This window comes from Lucilia cuprina, chromosome 4 (assembly GCF_022045245.1).
Source record: "Lucilia cuprina isolate Lc7/37 chromosome 4, ASM2204524v1, whole genome shotgun sequence".
Taxonomy (NCBI): Eukaryota; Metazoa; Arthropoda; class Insecta; order Diptera; family Calliphoridae; genus Lucilia; species Lucilia cuprina.
This window is the reverse complement of record NC_060952.1, coordinates 31,648,955-31,672,879: the sequence shown is the minus strand read 5'-3', so window position 1 is coordinate 31,672,879 and position 23,925 is coordinate 31,648,955. Positions and strand designations below refer to the sequence as shown.

Below are 23,925 nucleotides of genomic sequence, written 5' to 3'. Positions count from 1 at the left end.
CAGTGTCAGATTTTTTTTGAAGTATTTAGGAAAAAAATAATATTACATAATTATGTATTTAGAAGAGGGAAACAACTCATCATCAGTTGGCGTCTTATAACCGCTTGATTTTAAAATGTAGTTTTTAATTGTGTCAGTTGTAGAAAAAAAGAAGTTACAACTTCCAGTATGTGGTTTATTTTGAGAGAAGTAGGCTAAGCTTGGTAACTATTCATAAAATTATAAAATTATTGAATTATTTCAATAAGACTAGACTAGATAATTAAGACTATTAATCAGTCTTTATTCAAGACAATGATTCAGTCTATTGTCAAGATTAGAGATCAGTCCATATTTAAGAATATAGAATAGTCTAAAGTCAAGACTTTAGATGAGTCCAAAGTCACTACTTTAGATAATCTATAGTCAAGATTAAAGACCAATGCATAGTCATGATTATAGATCAGTCTGTAGTCAAGATTTTAGATTAGTCCATCAGTCTTTACTAAAGACTGATTTATTATTTTGAGCAAAGACAAATTTGAAGTTTTAACTGTAGACTGATCTATAGTCTTGTCTATAAACTAATGTCTAGTATTCACTAAAGACCGATAAATAATTTTGTTATAGACAAATCTATAGTCTGAACATTAGACTGATCTATAGTCTTGACAATAGACTGATCTATATTTTTGACAATAGACTGATCTATAGTCTTGACTATAGACTGATCTATAGTCTTGAATATAGTCTGATCTATAGTCTTGACTACAGGCTGATCTATAGTCTTGACTATAGACTAGACTATAGACTGATCGGCAGTATTGATTATACACTGATCTATAGTCCTGACTATAGACTGATCTTGACTATAGACTGATCTATAGTCTTGACTATAGACTGATCTATAGTCTTGACTATAGACTGATCTATAGTCTTGACTATAGACTGATCTATAGTCTTGACTATAGACTGATCTATAGTCTTGGCTATAGACTGGTCTTTAGTCTTGACTATAGAATGATCTATAATCTTGACAATAGACTAACCTATAGTCTTGACTATAGTCTGATCTATAGTCTTGACTAAAGACTGATCTATAGTCTTGACTATAGACCTTAGTCTTGACTATAGATTGGCTTATAATCTTGGCTATAGACTGAACTATAGTTTTGTTTAAAGACTGATATATAGTCTTGACTTAAGACTGATCTATAGTCTTGGCAATAGACTGATCTTTAGTCTTGACTATAGTCTTGTTTAAAGACTGATCTATAGTCTTGACTTAAGACTGATCCATATCTTGACTATAGACTGATCTATATTCTTGACTTCAGTCTTTATTATAGACTGATCTATAGTGTTGACTACAAACTGATATATGGTCTCAACAATGGACTGATCTTTAGTGTTGACAATAGATCTACAGTATTTACTATAAACTGTCCTAAAGTCTTATCTGCAGACTGATATATATTCCTAACTATATACGGATCTATATTCTTAACAATAGATTGATATATATTCTTAACTATTTACTGATCTATAGTGTTAACTATAGGCAGATCTACAGTCTTGAATATAGACTGATGTACAGTCTTGATATTATACTGATCTGTTGCTTTGACAATAGACTAATTTATTAACTTGACTAGTCATGCCTATAGATTGGTCTGTATTCTTGACTATATCTAGACTGTAGTTTTTATATGGTTATGGTCAAATCCATAGACCACTCTATAATGGAGACTAAATCAGCTTTGACAATAGACTAATTTATTACCTTGACTAGTCATGCCTATAGATTGGTCTGTATTCTTGACTATATCTAGACTGTAGTCTTTATATGGTTATGGTCAAATCCATAGACCACTCTATGATGGAGACTAAATCATCAAAACTACAGATTATTCTATAGACAAGACTATAAATTAGTCTTTAGTCACAACTATTCATGTATTTAAAATTAAGACTATTGATTAGTATATAGCCAAGTCTAGTCATAAATATTTTTATAGTCAAAATAACTGGGATTCCGCTCAATTTACCTTAACTAAGTATTATATTAGTCGGTTAATTGGTTTCTAATGAATTTAATTATTTTCAAAATTAAGAAATTTGAAAAATTATTAACCACTTCAATATATTTTTTGGAAATATTATTTTATTTAAAGATACGATAAAGAGGAGTCGTTAAAAGTCATTATTTTTGCATGATGGTTGAATGGATTCACTCTCAATTACTGTTGTTTCTTTTTTCTTAAAATTCTCTTGCAAAGAAAAACTGGAATGTGACTTGTTTTCTTTGTAATATTATTATTGTGATTCCAGTCTAAAGAAGTGGTAGTAGACCCCAGACAAATAAAATCGTAATAATAATGAAAAAACTCTACTATTATACATATTTACACACGGATAACTAAAATGGAAGTGAAAGGAAATTTAAAACCGTAATATACTACAGAAACTGAACGAAAGAAAAAAAAAAACGCACTTGCATGAAGACACAGCATGTGGGTAAAGCAAGAAAAAAATGCTTACACTTCAAACTCTAGTAATAAAAACAAAAACAACTTCACATATGAATGAATGTAGAAAAATAAAAGACTGACGGTCTAACTGACTGAGTGGCTCAATGACTGAAGAAATACCTTTAAGATATAAAGCAGCCGAAGAAGATGTTTGTATGAAGGAAGATGGTAATGATGTTCATGACGATGATGATGTTGCCAATGAAGTTTGAAATGCATGTGGAAGCTGATGTTTGCCAGTGATTACGTTGATGACAACAACGATGGTCATACATATGCATGACTTGACGCAATTGCAGCTGTATTTACTTAACATCAAGATTTTGAAATTGTTTTTGTTTATTTACTTATTTATTTTTAAAATAATTTTGCAAAGCTATTTGCTTAAAAAAATTAAAAATGTTAAAAAAAATATCTAAGTTATAGAATTTAAATTTCCTGCAATGAATTTTTTTCCTAAACAAAATAATCAAAAGCTTTTAAATCAAATTGCACAATAACTGAAAGGATTTTTAAGCAATTTAAATTATGATATTTTTTTATAAAAATATATAAATAAAATTATATATTATTTCATTTATCTCCAAATATTATTTACAATGTTTAACATTTTAACAAGTCAAGGAGGTTAACTTATCAATTATCCAAACAGCATATAAAACATATAAATACTTGTACTTGTTGTTTAAACTTCAAAAATAGTTTTTTAAAAAACTTTTAGAAAAAACTTTAACTTTTAGTTAAATTAAAGCATTCTCTACTATTAAAAAAAATCAATAAAATATAAAAAAAATCTAAAAAAACATAAAAATATATTTATATAAAAAAACATAAATTACATTAGAAAAAAATAAATAAAAACATGCATATATGCAAGAATGTAGTTTTAGTTTTTATTTTTGCAAAAACATGTTTTTCTTGTAAAAAACTGCAAGTTTTACAAAATTTTGAAAAAAAAACTTGGTTTATATGACTATTTTAGTTGAACTCCAAAAATGCGTTTACTGTTGTAAACTGGCCACTCAATATTTATTTTCATTTAATTTTTTCTGATTTGATTAATTGAACGCGTCATTTTAAACTGTTCAAAATAAACTTCTTTCAAATAAAAATAAAATAAAAAAAAATTCTTAAAAAAAAACATTTTTATATTTTGTGGTTTATAAGCTACAAATAAATTTGTTGTTATTGCTATGTTAATATTTAATTACAAGTTATAGTATTGCTAATATATTGAATAAAATAAAGTTTAAATATTTAACTTGTTTTAATTGCAAATAAATCAGAAATTATAACAAGGTTGCTGGTGCTTGCATTGTCTGTCTATCTGTTTGTACAAGGTTTGTGTTCTAAGTCTTTTGTTTGGTTTGACAAACATAATGTTTTTAATACAGATAAAATGTGCTTAAGAAGGTATTGTTGTAAATGGATTCACTTGCTGGAGGTTGTCACATACTAGACAAGTTTTATATTTTTGGAAGTTGTTTAAATTACTTGTTGTCAAGGATTGTTCTGTGTATATGTTGATAAACTCAAACTATTTTTTTCTTTTTGTAAGAATTCAGAAGATACTATAAGTAAAACTATCAATCAGCCTTTAGTCAAGACATTTATTAGGTCTCTTGTCAAGACTAAAGATAAGTCCATATTTAAGAATATAGAATAGTCTAAATTCAAGACTATAGATCAGTTTTTAGTTAAGACTATATATCAGTCTATAGTCAAGTCTGTAGGTTAGTCTATAGTCAAGACTCAAGATTATAGTTTAGTGTATAATCGAGACAATAGATTAGTTTATAATCAAGACTATAGATTAGTCTGTAGTCACGACTATAGATATGTCTATAGTCAAGACTATAGATCTTGACTATAGATCAGGCAATAGTCAAGACTCTAGACTGATATGGAACTATAGTCCTGACTATAGACTGATCCATAATCTTGACATAGTCTTGACTATAGACTCATCTAGAGTCTTGACTGTAGACTAATCTATAGTCTTAACTACAGACTGATCTATAGTGTTGACTATAGACTGATCTATAGTCTTGACTATAGACTGATCTATAGTCTTGACTATAGACTGATCTATAATCTTCACTATAGACTGATCTATAGTCTTGACTATAGACTGATCTATAATATCTACTGTTAAACTATCTAATATACAGGTAGATAATTATATAGTCAAAAATATAGACAATTTCCTACTCAAAAACATTGAGCAGCATATAATCATTCTACACATCAGTCGATAGTCAAGACTATAAATCTATTTGTCTGTAGTCTAGACTGATCTATAGTTAAATTTCACCTGTAGAGTATTTATATTCTGTTCAATATTCTTGTTTATGGTATTATCTATAGACTACAGATCAGTCTATAGAGTAGACTATAGAACAGTCATGAATAAAGATCAATCTATAGACTATATAGATTTAAGACCCTTTAATATAGATCATACTATAGACAAAACTTTAGCTCAACCTATAATTCGAATGTTAAAACAGTGCCAAAATCGTATGCATCTTAAGTCCAGACTACAGATAATTACATGCTCAGAACTATAAGAATAGATCAGTCCTTAATAAAGCTGGTCAGCCTATAATCATACTAAATATCAGAATCATCGCTCGTGCGTAATCGTATACAGAAGACATCGGAATCTTTGAAACGCTGACTGCAGGTAAAATGTAGTGGTTAAGCGGAACATTAGATCAAATACCAGTAGGAATCCGTTGCTAAACAGGTGGCTCTATATTTGTGGACAAAGTGAGGCTGGAGGGAGGGAAACTCGAGGTAGTTGACTTGACGAAGGCAAAACAATTCGACGCAACGAAAGCTGAATTAAATATATAGGTGAGAGGACAGTGATTGGAAATTCTTAGAAATAACATTCAGGAAACTAAGTTTTGTATTGGAGTGCACAACAGGCCCGATAATGCACTGGGAGTATTTCTTCGGATCTACATCCGCATAGTAAGAACTATAAATTAGTATTATTGAGGATTATTCTGTATTTCTTTACTTTACTACAAGAACAACAAGTCTATGTATTAGTAATTCGATAATAAAATAAAATAAAATGACTATTTAACAGCCTCATGTCGGAACTCAAGTCTATAGGAAATATTATATTTATACCAGCCTCCAATCAAGATAATACATCAGTTGATAAGAAAAACAATAGATTAGCATCTAGTCAAGATTAGAAATCAGTCAATATTCATGATTATTTGTAGATCAGTCTGTAATTAACAAGCCGTTTAGATAATATAAAGTTTGTCTAAATTGTTGAGGCTTTTTTCATATTTCTTCATCGAGTTCTTTTTTATATGTTTACCTTTTTTCATATTTCTTAATCGAGTTCTTTTTTTATAAGTTTTTACTTTCATATAATTGTATATTGAAATAAAATTGCCCATTCGATAATAATTCCTTACTCACACTATATTCCATTTTCCTGCAAACAATTCCCCTAGGCTAAAATTATCATTATGCATTAGTATAATAATGTGCATATTAAAATAAAAAATTTAACCTAAAATTTGTAATTGAATTGGAAAACAAGAAATCCCCACCCAAAATATTTGCAGTTTTTTTGTTTAATCCAATAATATTCGCCTTAAAACAAAAGACTTAAGACACGAACGAGAAATTACATTAAAATAATGGGGCATTCTCACACATTCATACAATTTAATTTTTATCGATAATTTTCCAACAAACAAATATTAATATGAAATTAAAAGTTATTTTTATAATGAAATAAAGCAATAATAGATTTAATTTGATATACAAGACATATAAAAAAATAAAACAAAAATACTCAAAGTTACACAAAATATGGCAATAATAAGAGAAATATATCGTATGTCAAAAAACGTTATGAAATTTTATCACTATAAAAATTTTACTTCCTATTTAAGATAAACATATTATGTTGTTTTAAGAAAAAAGGAAATATCTCGAAAAAATTTTAAAAACTTTTACATTTGAAAAAAACCTACCAAAATAAAACGTTTGCTCTATGGCAATTTAAATTACATAAAATTAAATTTCACACTATAGTTAGCTTTCAACATTAGCTGTAATAAATCTGACACTTTTATGGTTATGGTTAAATGTATTTTTTGCTTTCCTACTACCGTGAAGGCAGATGAGTTTTGTTAGCGTTTAAATTGAAATAAACAAATTTAAAGACACGAGCTTTTAATGAAATAAATTTTAATATGTTTTTTTTTTGAGTTTCATTTTAGTTTTGTAAAATTAGTAGGTCATTGATAAAGTTGCTTTAGCAGGAGATTAGCTAAAATTATAGCATTTTTTTTAAATGTAATAAAAATTTGTAATTGAAACAAATAAATTGCGAACAATTCTATTGTTTGTTTGATTTGTGAAGGGATTTAGTAATTCTTTTTTTTAAATTATGTTTTAAATTAGAACTCCTAAAAATTTGCAAAACAATTGTATGAATAGGTTTTGTTAGAATACAATAGAGACTAGTTTTTGAAACAAATTAAATATATTGAAGATGGTAATATTTTTAATGTTATATTTTCCTTATAAGGGGTGAATGGAAAATCATACTGACAAATCCCAAAAAGCAAACAGAAATTTACAATTGTATAACAAATAAGGAATACGTTACACATTGTTGTCAATTAGATCTTACTTATTCCAGACTATAGATAAGTCATCAGTCCACATAAAATTTTTTCTCTGGTGGACATCAAAAGACCACAACCGACTTAGAACACTAACTACTAAGGAGCCACATAGTATAGTTATGGTTAAAAATGATTAATTATTAGATCAATTATAGAGATTAGTCCACATTCCAGACTAAAGACCAAACTGTAGTCATAACTACAGTATAGTCAACCTATCCCTTGACTCTTCGTGGATAGTGAACAGCAGCTATATATTAGTGTATAATTAAGACTATTGATAAGACTCCAGATAAACCATTGAAAAGTCTGTAGACAAGACTATAGATACGATAGAATAGTCTACAGTCAAGACTATAGATATATCTATAGTCAAGACAATAAAATAGTCTGTCGTCAAGACAATATAGTCATGACTATAGAAAAGTCTATAGTCATGACTATAGAATAGTCTATAGTCAAGACTATAGAATAGTCTATAGTCAAGACTATAGAATAGTCTATATTCAAGACTATAGAATAGTCTATGGTTAAGACTAAAGAATAGTCTATAGTTAAGACTATAGAATAATCTATAGTCAAGACTTTAGAATAGTCTATAGTTAAGACTATAGAATAGTCTATAGAATAGTGTATAGTTAATACTATAGAATAGTCTATAATGAAGACTATAGAATAGTATATAGCAAAGACTATAGAAAAGTCTATAGTCTAGACTATAGAATAGTCTATAGTCAAGACTATAGAATAGTTTATAGTCAAGACTACAGAATAGCCTATAGTCAAGACTATAGAATAGTCTATATTCAAGATTATAGAATAGTCTATAGTCAAGACTATAGAATAGTCTATAGTCAAGACTATAGAATAGCCTATAGTCAAGACTATAGAATAGCCTACAGTCAAGACTATAGAATAGTCTATAGTCAATACTATATAATAGTCTATATAGATAAGTCTATATTCCAGACTATATATAAGTCTGTAGTCTTGACTATAGAATAGTCTATAGTCAAGACTATAGAAAAGTCTATAGTCATGACTATAGAATAGTCTATAGTCAAGACTATAGAATAGTCTATAGTCAAGACTATAGAATGGTCTATATTCAAGGCTATAGAATAGTCTATAGTCAAGACTACAGAATAGCCTATAGTCAAGACTACAGAATAGTCTATAGTTAAGACTATAGAATAGTCTATAGTTAAGACTATAGAATAGTCTATAGTTAAGACTATAGAATAGTCTATAGTTAAGACTATAGAATAGTCTATAGAATAGTGTATAGTCAATACTATAGAATAGTCTATAGTGAAGACTATAGAATAGTATATAGCAAAGACTATAGAAAAGTCTATAGTCTAGTCTATAGAATAGTCTATAGTCAAGACTATAGAATAGTTTATAGTCAAGACTACAGAATAGTCTATAGTCAAGACTATAGAATAGTCTATGGTCAAGACTATAGAATAGCCTATAGTCAAGACTATAGAATAGTCTATAGTCAATACTATATAATAGTCTATATAGATAAGTCTATATTCCAGACTATATATAAGTCTGTAGTCCAGACTATAGATAAGTCTATAGTCAATACTATAGAATAGCCAGGACTATAGAATAGTCTATATTCAAGACTAAAGAATAGTCTATATTCAAGACTAAAGAATAGTCTATAGTCAAGACTATTCAGGACTATAGAATAGTTTATAGTCAAGACTATATAGTCTATAGAGACTATACTCGACACTATAGAATAGTGTATATAAAGAAATCCTTGACTATGGACGATTATTGGCTGTTAGTATTTAGGTCTAGATTGTAGAAAACTCCATAGTCACGGACATTTATTAGTCCATAGATATGACTATAGTTTAATTATTTGGCATGATTATAGAAACTTCTGAAATACATTAAGTTTATGACAAAATAATTGGAATAGTCAAATCAGATAATGTTTCTAAAGTGTCAGTGGGGGATCATTGACCCGATCACAGTGGTGAAGGGTGTAAATATTGCTGACTGAACAAAATATAATTGTAGGAGTTTAAAAACAAAAATTATTTCAATATTTTGTTAACATTTTATGAAAGCTTTACATGATGAACGATAAGAAATATTATTGACAGATAGTTGTCAATATAAAATACATATATTTCAACATTTGTCGTAGGCGACAATGAATAAAATATCACCTACCTTATTAGCATAAAAATTTTTAAAAATTCTTTACCAAATTAATTGTATAAATACCTGTAAAGAAAAACAAAATAAAAAATACTAAGTGAATAAAGCAATTATATTATATTTATTTCTTTATAAAGTAAAACTACATTTAACAAATCTCATAAATACCTTAAAGAATTTAAATTACTTTTTAATTATTATTGATTAATTATGCTGTAATATTAAAGAAAACGTAAATGTTTCTTAAGTCTTTTGTTTTAAACGCCAGCCATTTAAAACTGCATTCATTCACTCATTGTGTTGAAGAAAAACAACTTTTTAATTTTAAATTCATTTGAAAATGTCATCAATTTACATTCGAGTATTAGTTATTTGAAAATCAAATTAATTGTTTACCACAAATGTTATATAAAAAAAGGAGATATGAAACATTTTAAAAGCAAAACAAGTAGTGAATTACATGGTAATTGTAATCAAACTAAACTAAACTTTTAATTTATTTACATATGTATGTATGAAAAATAGAAAGAAAAAACATGTGTGTCACACTTGTATAATGACGCAAATTAAACATATAAAAGTGTGTTAAGACATTTAGCTACTACCCAGCTGTTCTGAATGTTTCCAATACAATTGTTTTTGATTTGAAGTTTTTTTAGAAAGGTTCTTCTACGTTTTAGACTAATCTATAGTCCAGACAATATACCAGTTTATAGTCTAGACAATAGTATTGTCTATAGTCTGTACAATAAACTAGACCATAATACAGACAATAACCCAGGCTATGTTCTGGACAATAGGCCAGTCTACAGTCTGGGCAATAGTCTAAATAATAGACCAGTCTATAGTCTACACAATAGACCATTCTATAGTCTGGACAATAGACCAGTCTATAGTATGGATAATAGACCAGTCTATAGCCTCGACAATAGACCAGTCTATAGTCTGGACAATAGACCAGTCTATAGTATACACAATAGACCATTCTATAGTCAGGACAATAGACCAGTCTATAGTATGGACAATAGACCAGTCTATAGCATGGATAATAGACCAGTCTATAGTCTTGACAATAGACCAGTCTATAGTCTGGACAATAGACCTGTCTATAGTCTGGACAATAGACCTTTCTATAGTCTAGACAATAGACTAGTCTATAATACGGACAATAGACCAGTCTATAGTCTGGACAATAGACCAGTCTATAGTCTGGACAATAGACTTGTCTATAGTCTGGACAATAGATCAGTTTATAGTCTGGACAATAGACCAGTATATAGTCTGGACAATAGACCAGTCTTTAGTCTGAACAATAGACCAATCTATAGTCTGGACAATAGACCAGTCTATAGACTAAAATATTAACCATATAGTCTGGACTATGGACTACTATTCTCTTTTAGCAACTGTAAAGGTAGTGTAATTATCGTGTACTGTAGGGTAAATTAAAAGCAATTTGTTTGCATAGTTTTTGCACTATTAAACGTTTAGTTTTTAAATAAATTTCTTCTCTCGAGCACAAATAAAGTAATAAAATAAACCATGAAATTGTTAATTTTAAAAGCTTTGAAAAAAGTAAAGTAATTTAAAAATGTTTATAAAAACTATAAATTTAATATAATGACTTTATGGTGTTAAGTTACTTAGAGGTTTCTTTGTTTAACTATAAAATGATTATAATTATTAAAATCATTAAAATGTTTTGTTGGTTTAAAAATAAAACTAAGGCTTTTAGTTAAAAATGTTGGTAATTTTTGCGTTTTAATGTAGATCAAGGTCATGGTTACAATTATAAGTTTTTTTTTTTTTTTGTATTGTCTCTCGGGAAGCTGTTAAAAAATTATGGCAATTATTTCTTTGGCAAAAAAAATCATTAATGATTTTAATAGTAGTAATGAAATGTTGTTGAAATATATTTCATAGTAAACCGATTAATCTTGTAAGGCAAATAATGTATCAATGCACAGGAATGACAGCAAACTTGTTGCAGTGCTATATAAAAACTATTTATTCTAAAAAAAATGCAAACAATTTCTCTAACCGTGTTTTATTTCATTTCTATGAAACTCTTTAAAATAAACTATAGAATTCTAAATGCAAGACCACCCAAAACATAAGCAAACACTATTTAAGAAACTTTCCTAACATAACGCCCCTTATAAATAATTTAATAGAAAAACAAACTGGAAAAGAATGTAAAATATCAATATGACACAAAAACTAAAATATTTAAACGAAATTTTCACTCACGCCGCTACAGACAGACACATAAAAAAATGCAAGTAAACAAATTATTTGCAAATATTATAAAAAAATCTATACTTAAGGTACTCATACATATAAATTTGAAAAAGAAAAATGAGGTCAAATAAGAAAATAAAAAAATAAATAAAAACAAACAAAAAAAATGCAAATGATAGTAAATATTTGTACGAACGACAAAGTATTAAAAACTCATTCATTCATACAAACACCCAAGTCGGCATTTGCAATTAGTTAAGTTGTTTTTTGTTTTTAGTGCAGTTGCTGTAACGTGTTGCATGAATAAATTAACAACAAAGTTTACAATGCCCATAAGAACAACAGTAAAGCAAGAAAAAAAAAGTAATCTATACTTTTGCTGTTAGCAAAATGTATGTATGTACGTATATGCTGGTACATTTATGATCAGCCGAACGCATTAAATATTGTGCTAACACAAAAAAAATGTCATAAATAATTATTGTCGAAACCTTTCACAAACAACAACGTAAGAACAAAATGCCGCAAACTATTGAATGCAGAAACTAAGAACCAAAAAATTAAACAAAACTTTATGTTTATATACCCAGCTCACGAACATGCGTTTGTTTCCACATTGGGTTTTGATGATAGTTTTTTTCAGAAGAAAATTACTGAAATATATATGTAACATGTATAGAAAAGACTAAACTCTGATCAATAGGACCGACTAAGAACTATGTGTGGACTGGTCAATAGCCCAGACTCTAAAATTATCTATAATATATACTATCAACTGATATATAATTCAAACTATAGACTGATCCTTAATCCAGACTATAGACGGATATGTAATCTACACTATAGACTGATTTACAATCTAGAGTAAAGCCTGACTGATCTATAGTCCAAACGTTAACCGGATGTATAATCCAGACTATAGACTGATCTATAATCCAGACAATAGACTGATCTCTATACCAGACTTTAGACTGATTTATAACAAGACTATAGACGGAATTATAATCCAGACTATAGATGGAATTATAATCAACACTATAGACTGATCTTTAATCCAGACTATAGACGAATCTATAGTTCAGACCATAAATGGATCTTTAAACCAGACTATAGACTGATCTATAATCCAGACTATAGATGGAACTATAATCCAGACTATACACTTATCTATAATCCAGACAATAGACTAATCTATAATCCAGACTTTAGACGGATCTATAATCCAGACTATAGTCTTATAGGCCAGACGTTAGACGATTTATAATCCAGATTATATACAGTTCTATAATCCAGACTATAGACTGAATAATAATCCAGGCTATAGATTGAATTATAATCAAGACTTTAGAATGATCTTTAATACAAACTATAGATTGATCAATAATCCAGAATAGACTGATCTATAATCAAGAATATAGACTCATCTTTAACCTAAACTATAGGTCTATATGCAAGGTTATAAGCTGATCTTCAATCCAGAATATTGACTGATTTTTAATCCAAAATGATCTGAGACAGATCTTCAATCCAGAATATGGACTGGTTATCAATCCAGACTGCTGACTGATCTGTAGTTCAGACTAGAAGCTTATATATCTACTGTTGCTTATTAATCTACTGCTGACTGATCTATAGCCTAGTCTATAGACTGATCTATAATCCATAGGCTTGCTTGCTTCAGTCTAAAGTTTAGACACCAGACTATGTTCCACAGCCCATACTATCGAATGGTTTTTAGTACAGAATTTAGACCGGTCCGTAGTACAGCCTGTAGACTAGTTTATATTACAAACTATTTGCTAGATTTTTGCAAACTATATATTGTTCGTGTGTTCAGATTTTTCCTTTTTAAAAATTTTAAACTTCATTATTTCTCGAACTTCTGTTTTCTTGCAAAATCTATATAGCAATCCAAACCACTGTACATTACTTACAATGTTTCTTTTACTCTTGTATTTGCAAATATTGGATATTGTTTTTTAAAAGTAATTTAAATAATTTATTTGACATACAAAATCTAAAAACCAAGAAAAATATAAAATAAATATATATAGTTTAAAATTCTTAAGAAAAATTGCCTTGTCTATAGAAATCTAAAGAAAAAAAATAATTTTAGAATATTTAATTTAACTTTAGCAGCAAGGTAGCTGCAACAAGTGTTGTGCGTTTTGTTTGATGCTAGCTTACATACAGTATTTTTTTTTCATTTTCTGTTTTTAATCATTAAAGGCCAACGTGGCAATTTAACAACAATGATTTGTCAATAGAATTTAATAAAGTTAAACATTGTGTGTTGATTATTGTTTATTACTTCCAAATGTCTGAGCAATATCACCAGTAAGAGTAATAAAATAGAAGTGAAACCAACTCCTGCCTTAAAACAAACTTGTGTAGTACACCACAATTATGGCCACTAGTTGGCGATTTTATTTCAAAATAAAGGAGTGGTTGGCTGGTTGGTTACTTATTTAATTGATACTGTAGTAGCTGTTGTATATTTTTGTTAAATATCCGGATTTATTATATCAATTGCTGTTCGTTATAACTAGAACAACCATAATTATTTGTTTTGTTGTACTATATATATTTTTATGATTAAAAAAAAACAATTAAATCTGACTAACAATTTACTAAGAAATATTACTGGTTCATTTGTTAAAGACCGAGTTATTAATATTAAAACAAAAACGAACTTTGATTTTTACGCAGAGTTTAGTTTTTTGCTTTGTTAGTTAGTGCTATTTGCAATAAAATAATAGCTTATTAAACATTAATTGTCTTACGGCAACAAAATTGTGGAATTTAAAAAGCCAAGTTGTGCTATATTTATTGCCACTAATACGAAAGACTTAGGAAACATACAGCATTGAAGTATGTTTTTTATTTCTTGAATTTATGAAATTTTCCCACACATTTTTGTTGATAAAATTTAAAAATTAACAGCAACAGCTTATAATTGCTTAATTAAAAGTTTAGCTGACGTACTAGATTTTCACACTGCATTTAGTTTTTTAAAATATATGTATAAATGTGTTTTAACAGATTTGAAAAATTTATACCAAAGAATGGTTTATAATCTATATTACCTACAATAGAAAGCTTATTGTACACACTATAGGCTAGAACTAGACTGCTCTATAGTCTAGACTATAGACTCTTTTATAGTCCAGACTATAGGCTCCTCTATAGTCCAGACTATAGAAAGCTCTATAGTCCAGATTATAGATAGCTCTATAGTCCAGACTATAGAAAGCTCTATAGTCCAGACTATAGATAGCTCTATAGTCCAGACTATAGACAGCTCTATAGTCCAGACTACAGACAGCTCTATAGTCCAGACTATAGACAGCTCTATAGTCCAGACTATAGACAGCTCTATAGTCCAGACTATAGACAGCTCTATAGTCCAGACTATAGACAGCTCTATAGTCCAGACTATAGACAGCTCTATAGTCCAGACTATAGACAGCTCTATAGTCCAGACTATAGACAGCTCTATAGTCCAGACTATAGACAGCTCTATAGTCCAGACTATAGACAGCTCTATAGTCCAGGCTATAGACAGCTCTATAGTCCAGGCTATAGACAGCTCTATAGTCCAGGCTATAGCTCTATAGTCCAGATTATAGACAGCTCTATAGTCCAGACTATAGACAGCTCTATAGTCCAGACTATGGACAGCTCTATAGTCCAGACTATAGACAGCTCTATAGTCCAGACTATAGACAGCTCTATAGACTAGACTATAGACAGCTCTATAGTCCAGACTATAGACAGCTCTATAGTCCAGACTATTGACAGCTCTATAGTCCAGACTATAGACAGCTCTATAGTCCAGACTATAGACAGCTCTATAGTCCAGACTATAGACAGCTCTATAGTACAGACTGTAAACAGCTTTATAGTACAGACTATAGACAGCTCTATAGTCTGCTCTATAGTGCAGACTATATACAGCTTTTTAGTCTAAACTAAAGACTGCTTCACAGTTCTGATAATAAATTGCTACAGAATTTAGATATAGGTCTGGTTTTAACATACATACATACATATGCATTGAATAGTATTTTTTATTGTTTAACTATGATTTATATTTATGTCAGTACATTTTGTTTAAATCATAATTTACCTTAAATCATTTATCATATTCTCCACATTTTTTTGCATACTCATTTTTTTAACTGTCAACAAATTCTTGTGTGAAATGAACGTAGCATAGTATTTCGCGTGTGTGGCACAAATACGTTAGCTACTTTTTTTGATTATTGTCTTGAAAGAAAATTGTTTTTGAATTAAATATGATTTATGATTTTACTGACAAAGGCAATCAATTAATATTGATTTTAATGAAATAAGAAATTAGCATTAGTAAAAATTGTTATATGTTTAAAATTTGTTAATAATTTGTAGTTAATAACAAAATATTTTTAATCAATTAAAAATTTTGCTTAAATTTGGCGGCGATTTTGCAAAGTGAATGAAATCAATTATAAACTAAGTTTTAAAATTTTATATATTTGTTGGTATTTTTTATTATTTTTTTGTTTTGTAATTTATTTTAATTGAATATTTGAATGTGTAAAAAAATAACAGAGCTATTTCTTTTAATTATTTAAGTGCTTATTTGAGTGCTGATTTGTGTGTTTTCATAAATATATTGATCTTGTTGGAGAAAGTAATATATTATTTTTATTTCCTCTAAATATTTAATATTTAATTTTAATACTTAATACAAAGTTACAGTGTTGAAGGGTATTATGATATTTTGCTTCGATTTTATTATAATTCAATAGTATTTTTATAATAATTTTCTTATCATTTTATTTAGAAAGGTTTTTCTATTTTAATACGATTTATTTTGTCTTTATTTTCACCATCACCTTGACCATTGTATGAACGCCTTTCACTAAAAATGCACACCAACTAATAGTAACCATTTCACTTTTGATTAAAAAATATATTCAATTGAAAATAAAGTGATGCAAAACGAAAGTTCCTTAGTAATGATATTTATAAACCTGTTGGGTTTTACACCTACGCCAGAGTTAAGTTAATATTTATAAAATTAAATTTATAAAATTTCCCTTTCAATATAATAAGATCTAATAATGAGTTGTGATTAGGTAGATTGATTGTTTGGTATGAAATTGAATATATTCGATGCTTGTGTTTAGTAAAAGTGTTCAATTAGGAGCGTTTTGGATATAAGTACAGCCCACTTATACTCAAGCAACATGTACGCTGAACTATCTCTCAGCGAAAACTCTGTAAAGATTTGTACTTATATAACCACTTATTTTTCTATGACTAGCACTTATTTTAATGTATGCTTTATGACTTGTAAGTGCAGCCCACTTATACTCCAGCAACATGTATGCTGAACTTCGTATTAGGAAAAACTCTGTATTGGTTTGTTCTTACATAATCACTTACTTTTCATGACTAGTATTTATTTTAATGTGTCTATTATGACTTGAATAAATACACCTAAAGTTAAGAGCGGTTTGACCTGTAGTACAGCAATCTTATACCCAAGCAATATACGTATATGGTGAACTCAGAAACTTTGTAAAGGTTTATACTTACATAAGCACTTATTTTTCAATGACTACTACTTATTTAAATTTGTAAATTTTGGCTTGAATGAATACGTCTAAATTTAAGAGCGATTTGACTGTGAGTGCTGCAAAAGCTCTGCAATAGTTTGCACGTATATAACCAGCTACTTTTCAATGACTACTTCTTATTTCATCTGTTTGGAGGAACATCATACCTTTATAGAGCTTTTGCTGAAAGGAAGTTAAGCGTAAGCTCTATAAAGGTATGTACTTACATAACCAGTTACTTTTCAATGACTGTTATTTACTTTAAAGTATTCGTATAATATGATAAGTAAGTACGTATGCCAAAGCAACGTGTCCACTGAACTTCCTCTCAGCTAAAACTCTGCAATGGTTTGTACCTATACAACCACTTACTTTTCTGCTTATTCAATCCTACTAATCATTTCATCCGTTTAACGGATTATAAACGCTAAATTCTCTCAAAACAAATGCTATAGAAAGGTACATAACCAGTTACTTTTCAATGCATACTACTTACCGTCTGCATTACTTTTAAGTATTCTTATAATCTTTATTTTGAGTTTTCATTTTTTGTACTTTTTATTAATTGCGTTGCTAGCTCCCTATTTGTAAGTACTTACTTAAGTAGTGTTTTGTAAGCTAAAGTTCTTGTTCAAATAAGTTAAAATGCTAAAGAAAATCGGATTTTTTTAACTCATTACTTTTCTTGCCTGATATAGATTATTTTGATCTCAATTTACAAGCACTGATCGAACGTCTGACAGTTATTAATAAAATACCTTATACGTTAACTTGACAGCCTATCAAAATCACACTGACACTAAAAACAGTTTTACCTTTTCAAATATTTGCAAACCTCTAAAAATACGTTTTTTCTTACAAAAACCAAGAAAAAAATTGCATAATTTCCATGTTTTGGCTATAAATTTCAATTTTAAACTAGACACCCCCAAAGACATAATTTATTATAAACTTCTTGTAACAAAATACTAAAAATATGAAAAAATATTGCAGATAAACCAAAAAAAACTAACACGAATTTCTAAGATACAATTATAAGATTGAGTTAGGTAGCTTTATAACTAGCGAATAATAGTAGCAATAATATAAAATATGTATATGTAAATTAAAGATACAAACTATTCTATATAAAAGTCAAATAAATGACATTGTATGATTAATTATTAAATAAATACAACACTCACAGACAATTTATAGATATGCAAACAGCAATAAAGTAAATTGATTTATTAAATTTTGTATTTTTGTCTTTTTTTTTTTTTTTTGCAGAATATTTCTATTAACAACAGCTTTATTAGCAGCACCCAGTACAATAAATGCACAATTTCATCATTTTGGTGAAGCTATAAATACATCACCATTGGGAGCAGATTGTGCTCTAATATTAGCGGGACCTGGTAGATCATCTGTCTATGATTATAGTGTTAATTTATTCCGTGGTACAATGTAAGTATATTTAAATATTTAAAAATGTTTAAAATTTTGTTACACATGTTTTCCATACCCACACCTTTAAATTAAGAAAAAAATTCTAAGCCTTGTCTGCAAAAGAACTTAAGTGTAAATTTAAGAATATTATTTTAAATCATAATTTACATCATATAATAACTATAAAAATTCAGCAAATATCAAAATCAAAATTTGGTTTTCTAAAAAAAAAAATAAACACTTAAGCATTTTTGCAGTCATCAGTTCAGTGTACATAATTTGCTTAGTTGTGTGAGAAGAAAATCTTTGAAAATAATTTTCGTTAATTTTCATTTGATGACAATTTGTAAACACAACAATTTGTCATAGAAATTAGTATTCAAATGTATGATGGTTTTTCGCATAATTGATTTCTTAAAAGATTTCAAGATATTTAAATATGTGTGTGTGTAGTGGTTATAGATATTAGCATACATATATGTTTGTTGCATATTTGAACATGCTAATTTTTTGTAGCAATTTCTAGATATTTATCAACCTACCACATACATTAGTTAAGCAATTCTAAAGATTTTTTTTTGAAGATGCATTTCGTTTATTTCCATTAAAGTTATTTGCTTAGATTTTGTTAATTGCTTCATGCGGTACTTTTTAAGCTGTAAATTGTAAAAATGTAAATTTGTTTGATTGATGTATGGTATGATTTTCCATTTAGAAAAGTTAGGTTAATTAAATGGTAAAATCAGAATAAATAAAAAACTTTTAAAGATATTCATTTATAAGTTTACGTTTCATCAGCTATGAATGCCAAACAATTTTCGAGATTTTTTTTTACAAGGGGAAAACAAAACTAAGAACGTTTGACAGAAAATACTTCTGTAGAAAGCTTATTCCTCATAACGGTATGGAGAAATAAGTTTTCACATTCCGTTTTGTATCAATTAACAAAATTATGAGATTTAACAATTATAAAATTTTTGAACAATTAAAAAAATATTTTTTCCAATTAAAGAAATAATTAAAGCAATTAAAAGTTCAATTCATTAATTTAAACAAAAAAATAAATTTTTAATAAGATTTTAAGATTAATCAAGTAGGAAAATATAATCGGACCTAGTTGACCGATAAGAACGATTTTTAATTCAAATTTTATCAAAATATCTAAAAAAAATTGTAAACTTTTTTCATGGACAGCCAGCCAGACGGACGGACATGACTTAATCGACTCAGAAAGTGATTTTGAGTCGATCGGTATACTTTAATATAAATGTAGAACCAATATAATAGTTTAGAGTAAACAAATTTCTTAAAAAATCAATTTAATGAAACTTCAACTTATTATTCTAAAAAAAACATTCAGTCAATTAAAAAATTAATTGATTCAAGCCAAAAAAAAAAAATTAATCAAAAAAAGATTTTTAGGTTTTAATTAAAATTGTTTGTCTACAAATTAAAGAAAATACGAAATCGGTTAAATATGTTGTGTCACTATATGTATATCATCTTGACTATGTAGTGAAGTCGTCTCATAAAAAAAAACAATTTTTCTAGTAAATTTTCTTAAGAGGAAATAAAAATTATACCAATTCATGTCTAAAATCTAACAAAACTCAATAGATTAAAAAAACTTACTTAAAACTAAAATCCATTAAAACAAGAAAAAAATTTTGGAATGACAATTTTTTTTTGAACTTGATGACATAAACATATATAAATACTTTACATGCCACATATATTACCATGTAATCTAAACAGGTCCAAATAACTATTGCAAAACTATAAGATTCGAAGCATTTCTTCGTAGGTAGGAAAAAAATTGAATTTCATATGTTTAGTTGCTTAAACATAGCAACAGTATGGTGCATTATGCTAAAAAAAATCTCCAGCCAGTATCCGTCATGCGTGTGTGGCACTTTGTTTATTTGTGGCACGCACTCAATGAAAGAGAAAAAAATTACGCATAACTGTGTTTTCAATTTTGGCTATTACGACATACTGACGTGAATACGTAAAAGTTTAAGTTTTTTAAATATTTGATATATTTCATTTAAAATTTTCAATGTTTTTTTCACTTTCGATTTCTTTTACTTTACAAAAAAAAACTTGTATTAAAATAATAAGAAACCTGCCTGAAACAGGAAGTGTTTTCTTTAAAAAGCAATGGAAACATAAATTTAATTAATGATAAAAAGTATTTAAAAAAATTATTAAAATTAAAAAAGAGTAAACAAAAACATTATTAAAAATTGTTGGTAGAATCTGAAAAATATTCGCACGTCCCTTACAGAAAAGATAATTTTCCGATTCTTATTGCAACACCGATCAAAGAGATTCATTTGGTAGACCTAACTTTTAAATAGCTTAGACTAGACACTACATTACACTTGTAGACTGGATAATAGACTAGACTATTGACTGAACTATAGACTAGACTATAAACTAGACTATAGACCAGACTATAAACTAGACTATAGATTATAAGCCATATTATAGACTAGACCATATACTAGCCTATAGACTAGACTATAGACTAGACTATAGACTAAACTATAGACTAGACTATAGACTAGACTATAGACTAGACTATAGACTAGACTATAGACTAGACTATAGACTAGACTATAGACTAGACTATAGACTAGACTATAGACTAGACTATAGACTAGACTATAGACTAGACTATAGACTAGACTATAGACTAGACTATAGTCTAGACTATAGACTAGACTATAGACTAGACTATCGACTAGACTATAGACTATACTATAGACTAGTCTATAGACTTGACTATAGACTAGACTAAGGACTAGACTATAGGCTTGACTGTAGACTTGATTATAGACAGAATACAGAAATATAGATCAGATTCTCACAGTCTCTGTCCTCCATCACAATACTTGTAGCTTACGTGACCCCTAAATAGTAGTATGTATGTAATCTTATTAAATTATTTCATGAGAATATGATTTCTTTTGTAAAATTTCAAATAGTTATGGTTATGACTTTTTATGTACCATCAATTAAAAATATTTGATTTATTTTTAGTATAAACTCGTATTTTGAACAAAAAATCAACTAATTTCCATTTGTATGTAATTGTCACTGTTTACTTCGATAAATTTTCTATATTTGTACATATAAATCTCTTTCATGGATGTGGTTTTACTCTGGTTTAGCCAATTATTTAATATGTTTGAGACACATAATGAATAATACAAACAACACAGATATCTCAAAAAACATGCAACATAAGTAACTGGGGCGGTAACACGCATTTGTTGTTAAAAAAACATATTTAATGTATTTGACACGCGTCTAATTCTTAACAAACTCATGCCAATTTTAGCACAACCACTTTAACAGCTGCAACTACTTAATGCTGCTCCTGACTGCTTGGTTCGTTGGTTATGTTGCTTTCATAGCTCTGCTTGCCTAGTGTACTTTTTATTTCTTTCTACCACAACAACTACTACCTCTTTCTTTATATGGTGATTTTGCGGATATCTTTTTCTTACATTTCAGCAACTAACTACTACTTCGCTAAAGTGGTGTTAAAAAATTAAATCTTCCTTTTTGGTTCACGCTATTATGTGACTGCTAAACAGCCAACTGTATCATGCCTGAATGCATGATACCGATCAACACATGTGACGCTTTAATCAACAAAGTGTCAATCTTACATTTGTGCACGTAATAAGGTGCAATGGAAAATATTCTAAACTTTTGCTGATCTCTGACTGTACGTACGTACATATGGACATCTGTATGTTCGTCTGGTCGTCTATGTGTTTGGATTACCAAACCTTTAAGTAACTTATAAGTAAAATAACTATTTTGTTTGTAATATATAAATAATTAAAATGTAGTAAGATTACAAGAGTTATTTTTGTTTTGTTTTTCATAATATTAAAGTTACAGAAAATGGAAAATTTTTTTAAAGAAATCATTTAGGTATTTGTTGTAGATATTTATGAGTTGTACAACTAAATTATTGTAAAATACTATGATTTAGAAAGAAAAACTAGATTCATATTGTTATTAGCTTTTAGCTTTTTTTGTTTAAAGCTTTTTCGTTTGTTTCTTATAAAACTTAATACCTGTGAAATGTTCAAAGTGAAGGGCCTTGCTGTGGTAGTTCAAGGAAAAGGTTAAAAAAATATGCAAACACAAGCCCCAAAATAATGAATGAATTCCTCTAAAATATTTTTGTTTAAAGCATCATTTCAGTGAACATAAATATTAGGGATTTTTTTATTTATCATCAAAACTGATTAGGGATATACTGATTTAGGAATTCTTTTTGTATTCCGGCAAAAACTTTTATAGAAAAGTAATCAGCACTTACTACATTTGCTTACAAATTAGCAGTGAAATAAGTACTTACAAATAATAATACGAACTGAATATGAACTTGGGCTTATTGAACGTTAGATCGCTCACAACAACACTGCTAAGTTATTTTATTGTACGTCAAACAGTGGTTGTCACACAGAAAAGCTATTTCATTCTGTGTATGTGTGTAAAAGACGGTTTCTAGTGCACTATCCAATAAAATGTAAAAATGCAAAACTCAAAATGAAGCACTTACGTATCTAATTATATTTAAGTTATTACAAGAGCTCTTGAAAGTAATGCAAGCAGTATGCAGTAGTTCGGTGGGATAGTGCAGAACTACCTATTTAACTTACCATTTAGGGTTATCCAATGACTGTCCAGGTCGTCACCCCATCAAGACCATTTTGGTATTAATTCAATCGTTTACATTCTTAAATTAATCTTTGTTTTATTTCAAAACAAATACTCATTTCAAATTACAGTTAATTTAGAACCAAAAAAGGTTTTAATCACAAAACGGTTTAGTTTTTGAGAGAAGTATCCGAACAAAAATTAAAAGAAGTATGTACTTCCAAAGCAATAACATTTATCACCACTTCAAAAGAAGCACACAGTGAAATTGTTTACCTTCTGTGGAAGTGATGTTTATTGACATGAAATGAAGCGATTTTAAAATACTACAATTTCACTTTAAAAATATTTGAAAAAAAGAACATAAAAACTACTTCCTTAGAATGACTTCAGATGTAGTGAATTTGGAATCAAACATAAAGAAAATACCTCGTATGACAAGCCTGTGTTAAAATAATCACTTCTTCAGGTCTTTTTCAGTACTTCGATGGAGTAAATTCGACTTCTTTTTTGTTACTTTGGAAGTTCTTTTTTTTTTGCTGGCATTTTGTGTTTGATTTAGGGAAATAACCAGCTATTTAGATCTGTATTCTACTA

The 23,925-nt window shown here is 28.3% G+C and overlaps 1 protein-coding gene across 1 annotated transcript in view; it reads left to right on the top strand.

Moving 5' to 3' along the window:
- The window catches only part of LOC111681298 (peroxidase), a 76,875-nt gene that overhangs the window by 25,066 nt on the left and 27,884 nt on the right, over positions 1–23,925 (top strand). Inside the window, exon 2 of the mRNA XM_023443046.2 lies at positions 18,484–18,660. Within this exon, the coding sequence (XP_023298814.1) occupies positions 18,484–18,660 (177 nt within the window). The remainder of the gene's footprint in view (positions 1–18,483; positions 18,661–23,925) is intronic.